At 41.0% G+C, this 21,586-nt stretch overlaps 1 protein-coding gene across 2 annotated transcripts in view; it reads left to right on the top strand.

Moving 5' to 3' along the window:
* Window positions 1–21,586, top strand: part of STARD13 (StAR related lipid transfer domain containing 13) — a 182,092-nt gene that overhangs the window by 131,886 nt on the left and 28,620 nt on the right. Inside the window, exon 4 of one of the 2 annotated variants that reach the window (XM_049646792.1) lies at window positions 13,398–13,461. In XM_049646792.1, the coding sequence (XP_049502749.1) occupies window positions 13,398–13,461 (64 nt within the window). Of the gene's footprint in view, window positions 1–11,404; window positions 13,462–21,586 lie in introns of those variants that run through there. The other variant, XM_049646791.1, reaches the window with a different exon arrangement.

Here is a 21,586-nt window from a genome sequence, read left to right as displayed (position 1 = left end):
CGACGACAGCATACACATACTTCATTTTTCTTCTTGTAGCTAGATCTGTCCGTGCCTAACTGGTTTCCTCCCACACTGCAGCTACTATCCAGGAACAGCTGTGTGTGGGTCGATGGGCCGGAGGAGACAGCGTGACCGCTTGGTGGGAGAGCAGCAGGGGTGAAAAGCTCCGCAGAGCAGAGGGGCCCGGCCCTCACTGCCTCAGCGGTGGCCCAGTGACAGCCGCTTGTGGACTTCTGACCATATGCTTTTTCCCTGACACACCATAAAGCCCTCCTGCTGGATGGCCTGTGATTTCTGAAAGGCCCCACCCTTGCAGAGCTACATGCCGCAGTTGTCTGTCTGGCACAGCTACCCATCCTGCTCTGCAGAGCCGGTTTTGTGAACTCCTGAGCTGCAGGGCTGTGGGGAGACCTTTCCCAGGCCCTGTGCTCCTTGCCCGGAGAGGAGGAGCCCCTGCTCTCCCTCATCTTTGATTCCTGGGGTCAGGACGAGTCTCGGGGACTTTGTTTCGGACGGTCTTTGAGGGCCCTGCCCGGAACACTCCTAAGCAGACGGGGCCAGATACCTTCAGCCCCTGACACTTGAGTGCAGGGTGAGAAGTTCAGGCCGCGCAGGCTTTAACCAGAATCACATGTTAGAGACGAATTCATACCTTTGCTTGTCACTCCTTTCATGGCTTTGGCAGGAACATTAGAAATATCACAGGAAACTGGCCATTAAATCAGCATGGGAGACCTCAAAAGTCTGGTAGTTTTAACTGTAAGATATGAATCTAAAATGTGAGGAGGGGAAGGGGTTTTTTTGGTTTTGTTGGTTTTTGGTTTTTGCTTTCCTGTACATCCATAGGCAGAGGGCCCTCCTGTGTCTCCCAGGCAGGCCTGTGTTGCAGTGTGAGTGGAAGAACCCTCTCAGACACGGCCCAGACCACCCTCCCATCACCCTCAGATGCTCGCGGCACATTCCCTGCTCACAAATCGCCAGCCCTCCCAGCAAGCCCTCCGTGTTCTGCGCGGCCCCCGCGTCCTGCCCTCCTGGACGTCGTCTCTGGGGTTCTCCTCCTGTGTGCTCAGAGCAGTCTAAGCACCACGAGATTTGACACGGGCCACCACCCCGCCCCACTCTGGTTCTGGCTAGCTGGGCCTCAACGGAAGGACCTTCTGCCAGGCTTCTAAGTGCTCCACGGTAGGGACTGTATCTTAGGAGTGTAGCGTGGGTACTTCGTGGCCTTGTGTGGAGCAGGAAGTGAATATTTGTAACATTGAACTGGAACCTGGAAGAAAATAAGCTGTCAGCTCGGGAATGATTTTATTGCTTCTACATGTGAAGAGAATATTATGTCATGATGAATTATTCCTTTTCTCCAGAAAATACCACACATCTCTCCTTCTTAGCTAGACTTCTTAAAAGAGCACTGTGTTCATGGTCTGTCTTCACTTTCTCTGAGTCCACTTACCCCTCAGCCTTCTTCCCTCAGGCTTCTCTGAAACTGCCCTTGGTAACTGCTAAATCCAAAAGGCACATTTTAAGGGGCGCCTGGGTGGCTCAGTCGGTTGAGCGTCTGACTTCGGCTCAGGTCATGATCTCTCGGTCCGTGAGTTCGGGCCCCGCGTTGGGCTCTGTGCTGACAGCTCGGAGCCTGGAGCCTGCTTTGGATTCTGTGTCTCCCTCTCTCTCTTCCCCTCTCCCACTCGGGCTCTGTCTCTGTCTCTCTCTCTCTCTCTCAAAAATCAATAATAAAACATTCAAAACATAACTTTAAAAAAGGCACATTTTAAGCTGTACGTCACCTCCCCGGCCTAAGTATTCAGTACAATGAACCATATACTGGGGTACCTGGGTGGCTCACTCACTTAAGCATCCAACTCTTGATTTCAGCTCAGGTCATGATCTCACAGTTTGTGGGTTCGAGCCCCACATCGGGTTCAGCACTGACAGTGCAGAGCCTGTTTGGGATTCTCTCTCTCCCTCTCTCTCTGCCCCTCTGCTGCTAGCATGCATGTTATCTCTCTCTCTCTCAAAATAAATAAATAAAAACATCTTTAAAAACTAAAGAAAAAAAGAACCATCCACTCACTCCTTTCCGTGATGGTCATTCCATGGCTTCTAGGACACGGCCTTCAGCTAGTTCTGTTGACCTCTTACATCTCTGACCACACCTTCTCCACATCTGACTCCTTCCCACTGGCCTGTGCCTTACACGCTGGAATTTCCAGGGTTCTGGATTCCCTGAGGATGGTTGGCTCAATTATTATGTATCTTGTGTGTAAGTCACTGTGATGCCCAGCTTTCCCAAGGGGGTCTGGACATCACAAAGGCCCCTAACAGTTAACACATCCAAACATGAACTTCTGATTTTCTCCTGCCCAGCTCCCCGCTGACTTCCCCAAGTCACTGTTTTCTGTGTTCTGTGGCACGGTGAGAAAGCCTGGAATCTGGGAGTCGTCCTCTACTTCTCCTCCTCGGCTCCTTCCCTATCAAAGACCAAATCTTCATCGGCTCCAACTCCCTTTTGCCATCTTTCACCCAAACTATCGTAAACATGCCCTAATGTTCTTCAGCTCATTCTCCACCCTGCCACCGCTTACGTTTGTAATGTGCGATCAAACGACGTTCCTCTCCTGTCTAATATCCTTCAGTTGCTCCCCATCACTCACAGATTACTCTTGACATACTCATTTTGGTCCTTCGTGATCTAGCCCCTGCCTTTCTCTGCAGACATCCCCACTCACATACTTACGAGTCCTAGACTGAAGCGTGCTATTTAATGCCCATTTGCTCTGCCTGTAACTCTTCTAGCCTAAGCAGCAAATTTCTCCTATTATCAATATATCAATATTATCAATATATTGAGCTTGCTCAAATATTATCTCCTCTGGGAGGTTTTGTCCTTATGCACTCAGGAAGTGAGCTGCTTCTTGTTTGTGAAATTTATATCGCACGCGGGACCGTGAGATCCTCAAGGGCAGGGACCACATCTTATTCGCCTCTGCATTCCTGCCACCTACCCTTGCTCCTGGTACGTAGTGCACTATTGGACAAAGAGTCTTGACTTCTTGTCTTCTTTCCCATTAGAACCCCAGGTTTCACTCTTAAAATGAGATTTCTACCTCCCCTTTATTCATGTACTGGCCTTCTCAAGGATTCTGAAGACAGCAATTCACAGATTCTGCAGTGATATCAGATACTCAGATTCTTCTGAAAGGATCAAACTGCTTTGCTTCTGTTAAAACAGAAATCTAGTTTGCTCAGAGTGCAAAGTGGACAAGCTTCATCGTGTGTCATGGGTTTTCTCTTTGCATGGAATAAAGGAGAGGGGAAGGAAACTACCATTTGTTCAAAAGCCTCTGCTAGGTACAGGACTAGGCTCTCATTTCCTGGATAGGCAGGAGCAGAGACATCACTGTCAAGAAGTCCTCGTCCTAGCTCTCCCGCTAACTAATGCGTGGCTCCCTGGAGCGAGTGGCCGTCTCAGATCCTTATTCTCCTCATTTAAAAATAAAAGGGTCAGACCAAATTGTCCCCAGAGGTTGCCAAGCTCTAAGGTTTCGTTAGAACAAAAATCACTGAGTAGATTTGCCCTGAGCCAGCACCTGTGCTAGGCATTAGGGATGCCAATAAGATGCAGTCCTTAGCCTGTCGTATTCAGTGTGGAAGAATAATTCTGTTATTCTGACTCTGCACAGGCTGTTGCGACTACTTAAAATCAATCACTGATTGGACCTATATAAACAAAGTATGTTCAGTTAAGAAAGAAAAACCTACTGGGGCGCCTGGGTGGCTCAGTCAGTGAAGCTTCCAACTTCAGCGCAGGTCATGGTCTCACGGCTCGTGAGTTCAAGCCCCGCGTCGGGGTCTGTGCTGACAGCTCGGAGCCTGGAGCCTGCTTCGGATTCTGTGTCTCCCTCTCTCTGCCCCTCCCCTGCTCATGCTCTGTCTCTCTCTGTCTCAAAAATAAATAAAAACATTTAAATAAATAAATAAATAAATAAATAAATAAAATAAAACTTTAAGGAAAAAAAAAGAAAGAAAGAAAAACCTACTGAAACGATCGTGTGTAAAATTTCCTGCAAGGCCTAATTCAGATTAGATGAATAAATTATGGTTCGTGCCTCAAAAGAGGCTCTAACCCAGAGAAGACCCACTGTGCATGCAGCCGATAAAATAAATTTTATAATCAAGATTGTTACTCCTGCAGGAATAGTTTTTTAGGAAACCGCTGCTAGACCAACTCAGATTATCTGAAGGGTTTTATGTTACTTACCATGAAGTTAGAGGTAGACAAATACCGATGCTAAATACATGTCCTGAACAAAGATGGGCTTCATTCATAGCAGAATTTCACAGGGGTTTTGATAAAGTGCTCTGGATACTTCTGTTATGTGACATGTTCTTTTACCTGAGGCGGCCAGTCCCTAAAGAGGCATTCACATCTCTCGAGGATATGTGTTTCATCCGTTTTGTATTCTTGCAGAGTCTAGCCAGTTTCTTTTACCTTGTGCAAAATAAATCACAGGCTGATGCTGCACCGTGCTGGAACTGTCTGCCTACTTTCAGACCACCATAAAGAGTGTTTTCTCTCCTTGTGTCTTTTTTTTTCATCGTAACAAATCAGTTGTGTTTTTCTTCCCCAGCATTGTTGAGGCATATTTGACAAATAAAATTATAGAATATATAAAGTGCACAACATGCTGATTTGATATACACACACATTTTCAAAGGAAGAGTTGAATGGTTGTGGGTATGATATTTGAAATTGTATCCAGGATTTCTAAGAGGTCTTCAATGATGATACTTTTGTAGATAGGATTGAGAACCAATGAGCAAGTGGATGGAGAGCAAAGGAAATGGAGATCACTTTACGTTGGTAATTTCAAAGGCAGATAAATAAAATTATCGTTAAATGAATCTAACAAAAACTATGTCTTTAAAAAATAGACTTTTTAAAAGAGCCATTTTAGAGTCACAGAAAAAATGGAAGACAGAGTACAGAGAGTTCCTGTACACCCCTGTACCTGCACATACTCAGCCTCTTCCATGATCACCATCCCACACAGAGTGTGGGACCTACACATCATCATCACCCCAAGTCCATAATTTGCACTAGGGTTCACTCTTGGTCTTACACATTCTGTGGGTTTTGACAAATGTATAATGATTTGTATCCACCATTATAGTACCACACGAAATATTTTCACAGCCTGAAAATCCCTTATGCTCTGACTGTTCAGCCCTCCCTCCTAACTCCTAGCAACCACTCATCTTTTTCATGTACCCATAGTTTTGTCTTTTCCAGATTGTCATATAGTTGGAATCACACAGTACGTAGACTTCACAGATTGGCTTCTTTCACTTGGTAGTATGCATTTAAGGTCCCTCCATGTCTTTTCATGGATTGATGGCTCAGTTTCTTTTAACACTGAATAATAGTCCATTGTCTGGATATATCACAGTTGATTTATCCGTTCACCTACTGAAGGACTTCTTGGTTGCTTCCAGGTTTTTGCAGTTATGAATAAGTCTGCTATAAACATTCCTGTGCAGGTTTTTATATGTACATAAGTTTTCAACTCATTTGGGTAAAATACCAGAGTGTGATTGCTCAGTCCTATGGTATGGGTATGTTTGGCAGTAAGAAACTGTCAGACTGTCTTCCAAAGTGCTGTACCATTTTGCATCCCCAACCGCAGTGAGTGAGCATTCCTGTTGCTTCACATTCTTGTCAGCATTTTGTGTCGTCAATGTTTTATAATTTTGTCATTCTAATAAGTGTATGGTGTTATCTCATGGTTATTTTAATTTGCAATTCTCTAATGATGCATGATGTTAAGCATCTTTTTATGTGCTAATTTGCCATCTGTGTGTCTTGTTTGGAGAAGTGTCTGTTCAGACTGTTTGCCTATTTTTTAATTGGGTTGATTGTTTTCTTATTAAAGTTTTAAGAGTTCTTTGTATATTTTAGACAATAGTCCTTTATCAGATATGTTTTTTGCAAATGTTTTCTCCAAGTCTATAACTTATCTTCTCATACACTCAACAATGGCTTTCTCAGAAGTTTTTAATTGTAATGAAGTCCAGTTTATCAGTTATTTATTTTATAGATCATGTCTTTGGTGTTGTATCTAAAAAGTTATCACCAAACCTCAAGTCATTTAGATTTCCTTCTATGTTATCTTCCAGGGATCTTATAATTTTGTGTTTACATTTAAGTCTGTGATTCATTTTGAGTTAATTTTTGTGATGGGTAGAAGGTCTGTGTCTAGATGGATTTGTGTTGTGTGTGTGTTTGTGTGTGTGTGTGTGTGTGTGTGTTCAGTTGTTGCAAAAAAATTGTTGAAAGGCTATCAGTAGAAGGTCTGTGTCTAGATGGATTTGTGTTTGTGTGTGTGTGTGTGTGGTGTGTGTGTGTTCAGTTGTTGCAACAAAATTTGTTGAAAGGCTATCAGTTCTCTATTATATTACTTTTGTTCCTTTGTCACAGATCAGTTGACCATACTTGTGTTGGTCTATTTCTAGGCTCTCTATGCTGTTCCATGGATCCATTTTTCTATTCTTTTACCAATATCGTACTGTATTGATTACTTTAGCTTTATAGTAAGTCTTGAAGTTGGGTAGTATCAGCCCTCCAACTTTGTTCTTCTGCTTCAATATTGTGTTGGCTATTCTGGGTCTTTTGCCTCTCCATCTAAACTTTAGAATCTGTGTGTTGTCTTGTTATTTTTTGTTTAATACCAGAAATTTTGAACACTATAATGTGGCAACTCTCAAAATCAGATCTCCTCTCCCCAAGGTTTGTTGCTGTGGCTATGGTTTAGTGACTTCCCTTGTTGTGGCTATAGTTCAGTGGCTTTCCTCAGCTAATTCTCTGAAGTCTGAATACTTTGCTATATATTACCACTGAAGTCTCCACTTGGTTAGCTTAGCGGTCAGCAAATGATTGAACAGGACTGTCCTTAAATGCCTTGAACCAGTATGTCTCCCAGCCTTTATCAAGGGCTCTTTGTGCATATTGGGCTATGGTTTCAATGTTCCAGGAGGAAGCTGATAATTCTGCCTTAGCCTTCATTTCCTGCTTGTGCAGATCAACAATGCCGAGCGGAGGTGAGAAATTAGGACTTTGTTATGCCTTTTCTGGGTATGCACACAGTTCTTCATATGTGCTTGGCCTTCTAGATTCCTAAGAATATGTTAGAACTTTTCTAAGTCCCCTATGGACATCTCATTCTTGCAGCTATCCTTTTCGTTCATTTTGGTTCACATCTTGTTTAGCCCAAATGTTATCAGCAGTTCAGGCAGCTATGATGTTAAATAATTGCTGCTGATTGTTTTTGACAAACACCCTGGGGGGGAAACTGTTCTCAGTGATGAGCTCAGAGTCAGGTTAAATGAAGATAAGCCCTGTGAATGGGGGCCATTCAGGCAGTTTCCAGGCAGCTCAGATAATGACAGTTCTTTAATAATGAAGCTTTTGGGGAGCCAAGACCATTCTGCCCTCTCCAGTGGCTGCTAGGCTGCCAGTTTTCATAGGTACCCTGATTGTGATGCTGTTGTTTTTCAAAGCTTTTGCAGAGCTGAGGAAAGAAACATGAGAATAGGGCAAGGTCAGATGCTTCAAATCTCCCTGTTCCCACGTAGATTCAACCACTTTTCTTAAATAGACAGTACTTGGATGGTTGCAAGCCTTTATTGCTTTCCAGAGTTCTTAAAAAGTTGATTTTGACAGTTATTGCCAATATTCTTCTTACTTTTATAGAGGAACAGAGCATTGAAGACTTTTATTCCACCATTCCCACCGATGTCACTCACTTGCAGTGTTTTTTATTTAGCTTTATTAAAAGTGTAATTTACATTCAAGAAAATTCACCAACTTAAAACCTACGATTTGTTGAATTTTGTCAAATGTATACAGTTATGTGACATTCACCACAATCATGATATAGGACATTTCCATTATCTCAAAAAGTTCTCTGTTGCTGACATTTGGCAACCACTGAACTGTTTTCTGTCACTGCAGTTCTACCTTCTCTAAAATTTTGTATAAATGCAATTATATAGCGTGTGCTCTTTGTGTCTGGCTTCTTTTACTTAACATAATGCCTCTGAGACTCATCCATTTTGTTGCATGTATCAGTTGTTAGTGCCTTTGTATTTTTGAATATTTCTTTATATGTGTATACCACAGTTTTTATTTCCATTTGTCAGTTAAGGGACCTTTGTGTTATTTCCACTTTGGGGCTATTGTCTGAATAAATTTGCTGTGAACATTCAAGTACAGGTCTTTGTATGGGTGTACGATTTATTTTATCTTGGGTATAACTAAGAGTAGAATTGCTGGGTCATATTCTAAGAATATGTTTAATTTAGTAAGATATTACCAAATTGTTTTCCAAGGAGGCTGTATCCTTTTGGAAGTTCCAGTGGTTCTATGTCTTTGCTAAAACTTAGTGTTGACAGTGTTTTTAATTTAGGCATTCCAGTGTGTCTTATTATTTTAATTTGCATTTCTCCCATGACCACTAAGCATCTTTTCATGTGCTTATTTGCCATTTGAATATCTTCTTTTAGAACTGTATGTTCAGAGGCATCTGGGTAGCTCAGTTGGTTAAGCATCTGACTTCGGCTCAGGTCATGATCTCACAGTTTGTGAGTTTGAGCCCCTCATCGGGCTTCACATCAGGCTCTGTGCTGACAGCTTGGAACCGGGAGCCTGCTTCAGATTCTGTGTCTCCCTCTCTCTGTCCCTCCCTGCTTGTTCACTCTCTCTCTCTCTCTCAAAAATAAACATTTAAAAAACAAACTGTATGTTCAAATATTTTGCATGTTTAAAAACTCAAGATTGTTTGACCTATTATGGAATTTATTGTGGAGCTCTTATGTATTCTGGGCACAAGTCCTTTACAAGATACAGGTTTTACAAATATTTTTTTTCCAAGAAGAGGAGCAACTCTTAAAGTGCAGGCAAATATCTGGGTTCAGGGGAGATAAAAGGACCCAAATCTAGGTAGTCAAATCTAGTTTGTTTGAGTCTCCAGCTTTAGAAAAATAACAAATTGACCTCTTGTTTGTGTCAAAAAGTGGAAAGCATATTCAAGCACGTGACATATAAAGGATGAGCCCTTTGATGGCTTTTGTGTATGTAGGAGATCAAAAACTTTTGCACAGAATAAAAATGTTTGTTTGTGATTCCAACCTATGATGGAAGAGCAGTTTGTTAGAAAAGTAAATTTTGTAAATGACAAGCAATCCTTACCTAAACAAACCTGTTACAGAGCTGCCAGATGAGCAACATCGACTTATTGAAGCTCTTCTGTACCTCATTATATATCCAAATGAGAATGTATATATAAAATTTACCTTACATACCACTCTTAGGTCTTAGGCAGCAATGGACACATGTGGAACTGACCAAAAAGATAGGCTGTCAGTTATAAGAGCAAAGGCCAAGCCCATGCTAAAGATAGCTTCAGACTAAATGATCAGTTTCTAATCCAGGGTTGCTTATTATATTTGACACTAATGAATGTGTAGTCAGTGGGTAAACTGGAGATGGCTGAAAATAAGGGGAGTCATCAGATATTTTTAAATAAATGAGTGACATGAGAAAAAGTTGAGAAATAGAACTGGTTTTAATGTAAAGCATTTGAATTGGTAGTGAAACCAATTAAGAGGCTATTGCCTGACTTAGGTAAAAGATGAGAAGGCACCAAAATAGGGCCAAAGAAGAGGCAAGATTTCAAAAATACCACAGAGATGTAATTGACAGGACTTGGTAATCAAATGAATACAGACCTTAAAGAAGAAAAGTGTCAAGATGACTCCATTTGGCTGGCCTACTTGGTGATGCTCTTAATCAAGATAAGACAGTAAGTATCAGAAACAAGTTTGGAAGAGAATACGATGAGCTCAGTTTTGAAAGTTGAGTTTGAAGGGTCAGCAGAACCCCACAAATGGGTGAGATTAATGAGTAGTTAGAAACGTGACTCTGGGGCTCAAGGGAGGTATCTGGGTTAGAGAAAGAAGATTGGACATCATCAGAGTCTATTTGATGGGATAATATATTTCAGTATATTCATGCAGAATAAAAAGAGCAATGACTATAGTCTGAATCCTAAAAAATATTAATAGTTAAGGGGCAGGTACTACTTGGTGACAGGAAGGAGATAGTGTTTAGAGAGATGAGGGAACTCATAATCTTAAATGCCAAAGAGAAAAGTTTCAAGGAATGGAGAGTGGGGATTATTGCCCATTACTACAAACAGGTCTTTGCTAAAAAGAAGATATGGAATTTGGTGATTAAAAAGCATTAGTCACAACTGGAAATAGCCTAAATATCCACCAGCAAAAGAGTAGATAAACCAATTGTATGTCTTTATACCATGGAAAACTACTCTGCCATTAAAAGGAATGATTACTGCTATACTCCATAAAATGGATCAATCTCAAAAATATTGTGTTGAGTGAAAAAAAAAAAAAAAGCCAGACACACAAAACTACATACCATATGATTCCATTTATATGATAACCAAGGATCGGCAAAATCAGTCTATGAGTGATAGAAATCAGAAAGAAGATGACCCTGAGGGAGGTAGGAGGGGATGTGGTGGTGAGGAGAGAATTGATGGTAAAGGAGCACAAGAGAACGTTCCTATGTGCAAAAATGTTCTTTACCTTGTTTGAGGGTAGTTAAAATTGCCAAAACTCATTGAGCTGAAAATTTAAAGCCAGAGCAGTCAGAATACAAAAGGAGTCATCAAAGATAGGAGATTGAACACCTGAATTTTCTTGCTATCTAAATTCCCACTGATTTAGAGAGGCATTCCTTTACAAAAGCAGATGTCCATACAAAGAGAGACACCACAACTATAAAATTTTCAAAGCAGAAAAACAGAAATGATGTAGTAGAGAACTTGGCAAGCCCAAGAAATAAAAGCTAAATGGTCAGTGAAATAAGTCATAAATTCAGTCTGTACTACAATAATCCTAAAAAGCTCAAAAATGGGGATTGACATTTAAGGGAGGCTAAAAAGAAGACAGTTGTTTGAAATTCTGTTTTAAAGTAGATAGAGCCCTGGATTTACTCCCCCAGTTTATATCTAGGTGACTTTTCTTCCCCACCATCAGCCCAAAACTAGAAGTTGATTGCCTAGAGAGGCTACAACAGAAGTTCCCTAGGCTGGGGGAACATAGACATAGACATAGACATAGTTGAAGGTGAGGCACTCAAGTGAAAATGGGAACTTCAGTGACAGTGATATTTATGTTCTAAATATTGAGGTTCTCAGGCCTCTTTTGTAGCTCAGCCTCAGCATATTAGAAAACACACTCAAGAAAAATCTGAGAATCTGAGTGCTGAGAAATCTGTTCAGCCCATGATAGTAAAATAAAATAAAATAAAATAAAATAAAATAAAATAAAAACAAGGGCAGCAAACCCCCAACTAGAACAGGTAAGAAGGCTCTGAGAGAGACGTCACCAAGGAAATTAGATTACTAGAGTAACACACTTAGGGAGTTAGATAGCTGAGGAAGTATTTGAGTTTGAAATTAGGGATAAATACATTGAAAACTAAGGAAACAAATAAACAAGACACTTATTAACTCCTAGGATAATGAAAAGTTGAGAATGGAAGACAAAATAATCAGAGTGTGATATACATGTGAACAGCATTTACATGGTCAATAATAAATATAATAAAACTGAATACTGATTTATCCAAAAACTGAAATTATGACATAACTATAATTATAAAAGATACAGTGTACGAATGGGGGGTAGGTGAGGGATGGAGACAGGTAGTAAAAAAAAAAAAAATCATCATGCAGAGAATAAAGTCTATAAATAATGATTTGTACTGAAAAATCAAGAAGTAACAGCATAAACATGTTGTTAGAGGTAAACGCCAACAAAAGAAATGGGCGAAGAGTTGCCCCCAAAGAGGCATAGATGAAAAAGGACAGGAGGGGTAATGTGTGACTCTTCAAACCATATGCATTCAATAAGTATGATTTTTAAAGTGTAATCAGATAAAGTAAACTAGTAAAGGTATTTGCAAGAGCATTTCAGGAAATTACATTGTAATGGATTGAAGAGTGAATGAATATTGAGACTGTCCTCGGGCAGTTGAGTAGTGTAAGGAAGGGAATATTGGGGTAGGTTAGTACAGTTGCTTGATGGAAAGATTAGGATTGAGGGGAAAATTGTTTGTGTGATTATGGTGATTTAGGTAGCTAACTAATTGGTTAGTCAATTTGTTCAAGACAGGGATAAGCTTAAAAAGAAGAAAGCAGTCGAGAGAATTTGCTGAGGTGAGGGAATAAATGAGGTATCAAGGTCCCAGAAGAAGTGGTGGATGTTGAAATAAAAAACAAGATGAAAGGGTTAGCTTTGAAAAAGAAGAGGAACATCATTTTTTTTATGATGAAGGAAAGGATTATTAAAAGAATTTATGTCTGATAGCTTATGTTCAGCTATATTTTCTCATTGGCAGCAGTGGCTAAGTTCTCTGTTGTGGGACTGGGATATTTTTCATGATCTGAGATTGGGAGCCAACCAGACAAAAAAATGAAAGGAATGCTGAGTAGCAATTTTCAGAGCCCAGCTGAGGATGAAAATCAAAATGTATTTATTCGTCAGCCCGGTCTGCCATAACAAAATACCACAGACTGAGTGTCTTAAACAACAGACATTTATTTTCGCACAGTGCTGGAGGCTGGAAAGTCCAAGATCAAGGTGCCAGCAGGGCTTGGTCCCTGGTAAGCACACTCTTTCTGACTAGCAGACAGCCACCTTCTCACTGTGTTCTCACATGGCACATTGAGAGAGCACGAGCTCTCTGGTGTCTCCCCTTGTAAGGAACCAATTCTGTTGGATCAGAGCTCTTTCCTGTGACCTCATTTAACCTCAATTACTTCTTACTCCACATACAATAACATTGGGGGTTAGGGTTTCAGCATACGAGTTTGGGTGGGGACACAATTTAGTCTACCATATATATAATTCAGCACTGAGTTATCTTGCCATTTATACCCAATAGCCCAAGAGTAGGGGAGAGGACAGATGGTTAAGTTGATCTGAATTTGGGGACTAGCATGATCGCGGTGGCAAATGAATGGAGGGGCTGGTGAAAGCAGGGCTAAGATGACTGTTCATGCATTCCAGGAAAGGAGAGGGAAGCCAGGAAAAGGCTGGGTTTAGATTAGGGGATGGGTAGGGACTGGTAGGCTGGAAAGCCAACGGGACGCTTTGCATAGCATACCTTGAGTGGGTACAGTACTTTGTAGGGACATAACTTTTCATTTCTACACTTTCAACTTCATTGGCAATAAATGAGAATCAATCTGAAAAGAAAATTTAGGCTTATTAGTGGTAGCAATCACCACCTTTTTCTTTCTTTTCAGACGACTGCATACATTGAACAAGTGTGCCTCAATGAAACTTGATGTGAACTTCCAAAGGAAAAAGGTAGGTGTCTACACCTTACTAAGATCATGGTTTATGTTAACAAAAGAAGTTTGCATTCATGGATTAAAAACAACAGGAACCCAAGCAAAATTCTGAAATGCCCGACCATCTATGTTTGTTTTCCAAATATCCCAGCTCATCATAACCATCATAAATAAGTCCCATTATAAATCCAGGCTGAGGTCCATTTGTTTCACCATTTCACTTTGTTTTCATTTTGATCAAAGAGTTTTGCTGAAAGATATAAAATGCCTTCTCTGTGGTCATCTTTTAGAAGTTTCTTTAGTCGTAAGTGTCCACTCCCCATCAGTCTCAAGTACTCCACAGTGATGCATAGATTAAGCGAATGCAGAAAAGAACCCGTGGGCCCGTGCCAAATGTCTTTTGCTTCATCCTGTTCCATAGCATTTTATTTCCAAGTACCCTGGAAGATGTGCTCATCCGCAGGCAGGTTCATTTCATAATCGGTGAGGGGTCGTGTGGAGTGTGGCAACAAGATGCGGGGCCTGCCTCCTCTATACCATCCCTCCCACTTACACTTCTCTCTGCTCACAAGGAATTTCGTTCAGTTTTAAGAGTCACTATGCTCCCTCCATGTTCTACGACTAGCATGTGCTATTCCCTCTGTAGGAATGAGACTGGACACTTCAGTTCTGAAATAAAGCTGTACTTTATTGAGCACTTACTGTTTTCGAGGAGCTATGTTATGTGCTTGCCATACGTGATCTCATTGAATCCATTGAGGTAGGATCTCTGTTTTCTAGACAAAGGAAATAAAACTTGAACGGGTTGTCATTTGCTCATGATCTTTAAGCCAGCGGGAGAACGGAGTTTCAAACTCAGGCATGCCTGACTCCAAAATCAAGGCTCCTAATAACCACTGTCGCTGAAAACCCTCCCTATCCCTCAGTGAATTGATCCTCTTGGGAAATTCAAAATAAGATCGTTGACTACTTTTTTCATTTCACATCTCCAATATGTAACAAGTCAAGCCACAGTATATTTTGAAGAAGCAGAGAAAACATCTTTGAGTCGAAAGAAAGTGCTATTTATCCTGATCTACCCAGAGAAATCATTAAATCCAATGGATTTTAAGTCACTCTTGAGTAACCTGATCTTTAAAAAATAACTTGAATTTGAATTTCTATTCTAAAATAGCACCCAAAGGAAAAAAAAAAAAAAGCAAATGAATTTTGGTTGACCTCACCTTAAAAACAGTTTGGAGTTTGAGTTAGAAACCAAAGATTTAAGCTAATGAGGTAAAATGGTGAAAAACAATATCCAGAGAAATATTAAAATATGAGCAATTTGTCTAGGCCAAAGACAAATTAAAAATGTGGAAATAAGCGTCCCAACAGCTGTCTGGCTGAATAGACCCCTTGAAAAGCATACACACGATCTGAAGCGTGAGCATCAGATGTTGTTTTGGTCGTAACACATGGTTCTTATTAACCTAACACAGCCACGCCTATGTGTCTAAAGCATGGCTGATCCATACGGCTTCCTAGACAGATCTGTGTAGCTGCAGTGTATTACAAGAGACAAAAACTAATGACATGATTTGTTTTCAGCCAAGTGGAGTGATCAGATTCTCACCCTATCACCAGCTTTTCAAAAACCCACATGTGAGATCGGCCGGGATAACATTTGTTGGGCTGGTTGTGTGTTACCTTCACAAAAGTTCCTCTGTAAATGGGTCACTTCAGTATTCTGACATTCTTAATTTATTCCTCACGTTGGATGTAGCGGCCCTTACCCTTACAGCCCCTGCTCAGCTAGAGGCCTCACAAATGCATGCACTGAAATAAAATATGGCTTTGCACTCAGTAAATTGAGAAGACATGGCCTGACTTCTCAAATAAATAATTTCAACATGTGGTCTTCACCACCTTGTGAATCTCAATAATGACCAGCATCTGGGGCTGTGGTCTAAGCAGTTATGCAGGAGACCGTGTGGGGGTGTGCATTCCTGTGATCTGCCCCTTCCACAAGTCATAGGCTCACCCTTTATTTTACTGCACCAAAAAAATATAAATACATACATAAATACAAGCTAGGACTAGGTCAAATGATCAAACGTAGAAAGTGAAACTTGAGAAGAAGCACCATGTGACACTGCAGTCAACTTCGGAATTCGTTTAGTCGGAAGAAAAAGACAACCAGCAGCATTTCCTCTAGGTATGTCCCCATTTTAGGCAATCTAAGAAATAAAAATATAATCCTTACCTCTCATCTGCAGAGGCCCAGACATGATTCATTCTGTAGAATATCATCCCCAAATTGCCTAAGTGTCCATAGCCCCAGTGGTTCTTTCTCCCTTTGGGATCAATGAAAGGGCTACATGTGCTCACCTAGCAGTTTGTGTGGGCAGCAAACACCCACACAGAGCATGCTCTGTGCCGGGCGCTGTCCCTCCCCGTGTACTCCGAGTCACGGATGCACAGGGAGTAACTTGCTCAAAGTCACGCAGAAATAGCAAGGTTTGACCCCAGATACTCTGGCACCAAAATGCCCCTCCTTGCCTTTCAAAGAATTCACAGGGGCTCCTGGCTGGCTCAGTTAGCCAAGCATCTGACTCTTGATGTTGGCTCAGGTCATGGTCTCGCAGTTCATGAGTTCGAGCCCCGAGTCAGGCTCTGCACTGCAAGTGCTAGGGATTCTTTCTCTCCCTCTCTCTGCCCCTCTCCTGGTCTCTCTGTCTCTCTCTCTCTCTCTCTCTCTCTGTCCATCAAAATAAATAAATAAACATTAAAAAAAAAAACTTTAAAAAAATAACACAAAGGGGGCACCAGGGTGGCTCAGTCAGTTAAGTGTCAGACTTTGGCTCAGGTCATGTTCTCACGGTTCGAGGGTTGGAGCCCCGCATCGGGCTCTGTGCTGACAGCTCGGAGCCTGCTCCGGATACTATGTCTTCCTCTCTGTCTCTGCCCCTCCCCCGCTCACGCTCTGTCTCTCTCTCCCAAAAATAAATAAACATTAAATAAAAAAAAAAAAAAATAACACAGAATTCAGAAATGTACTGGAGTCTGAAGGGACTTCTGGCACTTGGCCTGAGGCCTGGAAGAGTTTCCTCTGCAATACATACAATTATAATGCATTTTTATTGTTGTTTTTAGAAGAGGGATGTTTCTTGCCATCTGTACAGAAGTCCATGATTTATTTAATGTCCTTGTAGAAATGCATCTCTGGGTCTCTCACAGTGAATGTCCTTGCTCTGCTTTGCATTTCCTTCTCATTGGATTTTGTTTTTTAAATTCTGAAGAGTTTGATGGGTTCACCCAAGAAAGAAAAACAAGTATAGAAACAGATGAGGATGGTGAAGCCTCATTCATACTTACTTGGGCGCACGCCTTTCTTGGACAACAAATGGCTACTTGTAAAGCCCCAGGAGAAATGAAATCACACCTGCCTCCCCCTCTCAAGATAGTAGCGCAAGATTTTCTCTTTGTGGGAGAGAAAAGTGATTTATCAGAGATTCAAGGTAACCTTCCCTGTCTCTGTGAGAGTCAGGTAGAGAACAGTATTCTCATTCTCGGCCACACACCTCACTGAGACACTTACTAAAACCCAGGCGGGAGGCATTTCTGGAGACCCTGAGGACACCAGCAGCTCCCCTGCCTCTGGCTTCAGGCTCCTTCCCCTGCAGCCCTGCAAAGGGTACATTCCAGCTTCTGAACAGGTGGACTCCACCACTCAGCTCCCGTTAACCTGAATGGAAGATACACTTCTAAATTTCTATGTAACCGTGGATTAGCTGCCTCTTGCAGCTGTGGACCTGTGTGGGCTCCTGTTTCCAGGGTAAAGATCTGGCCAAATGCCATTAAAATAAAAAAATTAAAAAGAAAAGAAACACCTTTCTTTTGCAATGTCTGTTTGGCATTTGTCTCTGAGGAATATATAATTTCAACTCAGAATGTTCCCATTTTTCGGAAAAGCCAAAATATCAGCATTTCATCTAAATTAAAAACTCCAAGGCCCACACAGAGCTACTTGTTCTCAGAAAAAGTGTTTCTTCTTCATCATTACCTACAAAATTCACGCTTGCTTCACGATGACCTTAAAACTCCCCATTGGTTAGTGTTTATGTGATATGACTTTCATTCAAAGTTAAAGTCGAGACCAAAGACTCCAGTAGGCTGTCTGTTAAATGAGGAAAGAGACAGACATATATGCTCACAAGGCTCTTCCCTACGATTTCCCAAGAGAGAAAGGCTGGCTTCAGATGGTTCTGGTTAAAGTTATAGTTTTAATAAAGCTCTCTGAATCATGACCAAAGGTGGAAAGCAACTCAGAAACCATGACTAATTGCCACCTTGCAGCCAGCATCTCGGGGCCTGGATGCTATCAGCATTTCAAAGGAGCTGCAGCTGTTGTCCAGGGGCCCGGTCTCCTCTCCCCTCCACCCCCTCTGCTTTTCACACACACCCCAGTCTCTCCCTCCAAATTAGATGCTTCCCACTAGCTCCAAACAGCAGAGTCAAAAGAGAAAAAAATTACGTCGTATTCCAGCATTCGCTTGACTGGAGAGTATTACAGTCTCAAATTGAAGATAATTGCAGGTGCATATCCTAGAGCCATTAGATCTTTGAGTTGGAAGGGATGTTCCGTCATCTCCTCCAGCCTCTCATCCACTACAGGATTTACTTCCGAGAGCCTTGCTCATAGCCCACTCAGCCTCTGCCTGTGAGCATCTAGCCACGATGAGTTTGCTGCACTGCAGGGCAATTTATTTTCTTTCTAATTACTGGAAGTCTTCCATACAGTAAGCCGAAAGCGGATTTGATGTAAACTCTCGCCCATTGGGTTCTAGCTCTTTTCTCTGCAGAAGCACTGAGGGCTCACTTTTCACACAGCAGCCCATCAGCGCTCAATCCTCTAGACTGGGGGTCCGCAAACCACTGTTCCTGTTTTTGCAAACAAAGTGAAACTTGCATTAGAGCACTCATTCTTCTGGCTCTAATAGAGTTGACCAAGTATGACAGGGATCGCATGGCCCAGAAACCTATAATATTTACTATCTGACCCTTTACAGAAAGTTTTCTGACCTCTGCTCAATCTTGAACAGTTTCTCAAACTGTCTATGGTGAGTGACGTAGGGTTTTTGGTTTGTTTATTTATTTAATTTATTTTTACTTCATGAAATTTTATCTCATTAAGAGGCCGCCATTCAGTTCTGTTAAGGTCTTTATACATCCTGATATCACCAGTCTCTAACAACAATAAGTAGCTTTACATTGTACTTTAAGGTTTACGTGGCATTTTCACATATAATCTCCTTTGGCTGTGTTGACAAATCATGCTGGATTTATATTACTATTAGTCCCATTTACAACTGAGATAATTGACTCTCAAAAAGGGTACCTTGGTCAACATTACTTAGTGAATTACCTAACATGAGTTCTCCTGGCTCATTCAAGTTATTCTTAAAATTGACATAACTTTGAGGCATCCTCCAGAGAGCTCTCCTGTAGTTGCATTCAGCCTTTTGACCACACTCTTTGGTGTGAACTACTCAACCAGTTACCAAAAGAACTCTCTATAGCATCCAACACGGTTAGCCATCTTGGTCACAACGATATCGTGAGAATCTCTTGTCAGTTCTTTTGCTGAAATCCAGACACTCTGTGTCTGTATTTCCATGGTATACTAAACCATTGAGATGGGAGATTAAGGTTTGTCTGGTGTGTCTTTTTCTCATAAATACATCTGACTCCTAGAGATTTCCATTTTGCATTCCTAAATAATCAAGCTATTTGTTTTTAAGCCTCAAAAAAAATTATCAAACAGAGGAGATCTCAATATCTCTTAATCAGTACACGTCCACAATTACTGGAGAGTCGGCTGTATGCACGTTAAGTCTGCTGGGCCCTGAGTGTTTAGAAAAAAAAAAAAAAACTTAAACTCTAGTACAGTGTGTTTTTCATATTGTCAGTCACGACACGTTGGTGAGCTGTGAAACAATTTTGGTGGGTAACAGACAATATTAAGAAAAATAGACTAAACTAGATTATAAAATATGAGTAAAAACAAGGATAATATTTATATCATGAGCTTGGTTATTTATTCGTTTGTATGTTTGTTTATTGTAACATGTGTGTGCCTTAAGTTGTGATGGAAAGTTTCTTATTGTAGGTCACTATCAATAGGTTGAAAGATTCTGCCCTGGTGGAAAAACCAGACAGAATCATGTCACTGCCCTTTGGGACATACTATGATAATCATATGCACAGGATGCTAAAGGAGAATGGGTGTTTTTTTTTTTTTTCTTTTTTCTTTGTTTTGTTTGTTTTTTTGCTTTGGTTTTCATTTGTTTGTTTGGGTTCAAAAGATCTAAATACTGCAAAATTTCCCTGAACTGCTGGCCGTGTTTTCCAGGAGTTCACCACTTTTTCACATGCCTTGGTTGGATTGTAAATACCCTCCTGTTGCCCAAAGCTAGTATAATAAACCCTTAGAGTCTAGCAGACGGGGGCAAGCTTTCCATTGCCAGTCCACAGTGCCCAGCTTGGCATCTTTTCTTGACCAAAATAAAGGAATCCTTATCCAACTCGTATGTGGTTTTCCAGCATCAGTAACCGAGTTTGGGCTAACTTGAGAGACATCATTGGAGCCCACGCTAAATATCGTAATTTCTATTTAAAATATATACATTTTCTTTAAAAATATATCCTTTCTTTGCCTTCTCAAAACGTATTTGCTGAAAGGGCTTTTTCAGAATGCTAACTTAATATCAGCTTCTTTTCACTAGCTTCCTGAAATGTGATCTGAAAATCCAGTGAGCTCACCCTTCAACCCCTATGGTGCCTGATACATAAGTGGCTCTCAAATGTCATGTCTTACTGTGTATCAATCACAGAAAAAGAGAACTCTAAAATGCTATAAAGAAAGTATAACTTTGATTCATCACCTGAGACCCTTTCCTTTTTTCCTACGTGTACATCTTTTTAAACTCTTTTGCCAAAGCTTTATATAACTTTTTTTAAACTCAAAGCTAATTTCCCACTGTGATCCCAAAGCAATGGAATTCTCCATTAGTACCTTAGTTTTTACTTTCTTCCACCTTCTACCGTATGTGAATGTAACCGCTGTACGTGAATGTTCAAATTTGTCAGTTAGTCCAGCCCATGTGAATCTAGATTTTCAAGAAATAAGTGAGAATAGGGAGATGGCAATATTTATTGCCTGAGCATCTATTTACTTTTTCTTGAAAGGAGAATATATCGCAAAGTTAAGGGGGGTTAAAGTAGACATTAGATATGTAAAAAGATAGGTAAGCAATCTTCTTAGATGGACAATAAGTAGATAAGCAATTTAGCCAACACTGGAAAATAACAAATACTCCTCAATGAGGGCCTACTAAATGCATTATTTCATTTAGCTCCCTTAGCAAACCCATGAGGCAGAACCTGTTTTTAGTACCATTTCATGAGTTGATGGAAACTGGAGAGAAGAAGCAATTTGCAAGCAATCACCTAAACTCTTAACTGGTACTACTAGAATTTGGAACCAAGTCTTAGAACCAGATGTCAAAGTAAAATAAATTTAATACAGATAACAAAACAGTATTGAGCAGTTACTATGTGCTTGACGTTGGAGAGGTTATAAATATGATTAAGACACAGATACACAAGCCCTTCTCTTGATGAGCTTACCTCTAACGACTGAGAGTGGATTCGAGCAGCATGAGCTCAAGTTCTCATTAGAGTAAGTGCTACAACACAGATCTAACCCAAATGCTGTAGGAGCTCTGGGCGGGAAGTAGTCATTGCCTTGGAGCGGTGAGGGAAGGCTTTGAAGAGAATGGGCCAGGGAGCGGGGAAACTGGGAGGCACAACTAAAGTGAGGCAAGAACAGTACACTGCAGGCCGGTTGAAAGGGCTTTGAATGGCCATGCTAAAGACTTCTAGGAAGGCCAAGGGAAGCTGAAGGCTTTGAAGCTGGAAAATTACATGATCATATTTGGATTACACTGTGGAAAGCTGTTTAGATGGGAAAGACGCTGGAGACAAGGATTCTAGCCAGGCTTTTACTGTAACGGACCCAGACAGAGGTGCCAAGGGCCTACACAAAGGGAGTGAGAGGGAAGATGTGAAGGAGGGAACGGATTTGAAAGTCATTTCAGAGT

Source organism: Panthera uncia (assembly GCF_023721935.1).
Source record: "Panthera uncia isolate 11264 chromosome A1 unlocalized genomic scaffold, Puncia_PCG_1.0 HiC_scaffold_16, whole genome shotgun sequence".
NCBI classification, from domain to species: domain Eukaryota; kingdom Metazoa; phylum Chordata; class Mammalia; order Carnivora; family Felidae; genus Panthera; species Panthera uncia.
This window is presented reverse-complemented; position numbering and strand designations above follow the sequence as displayed.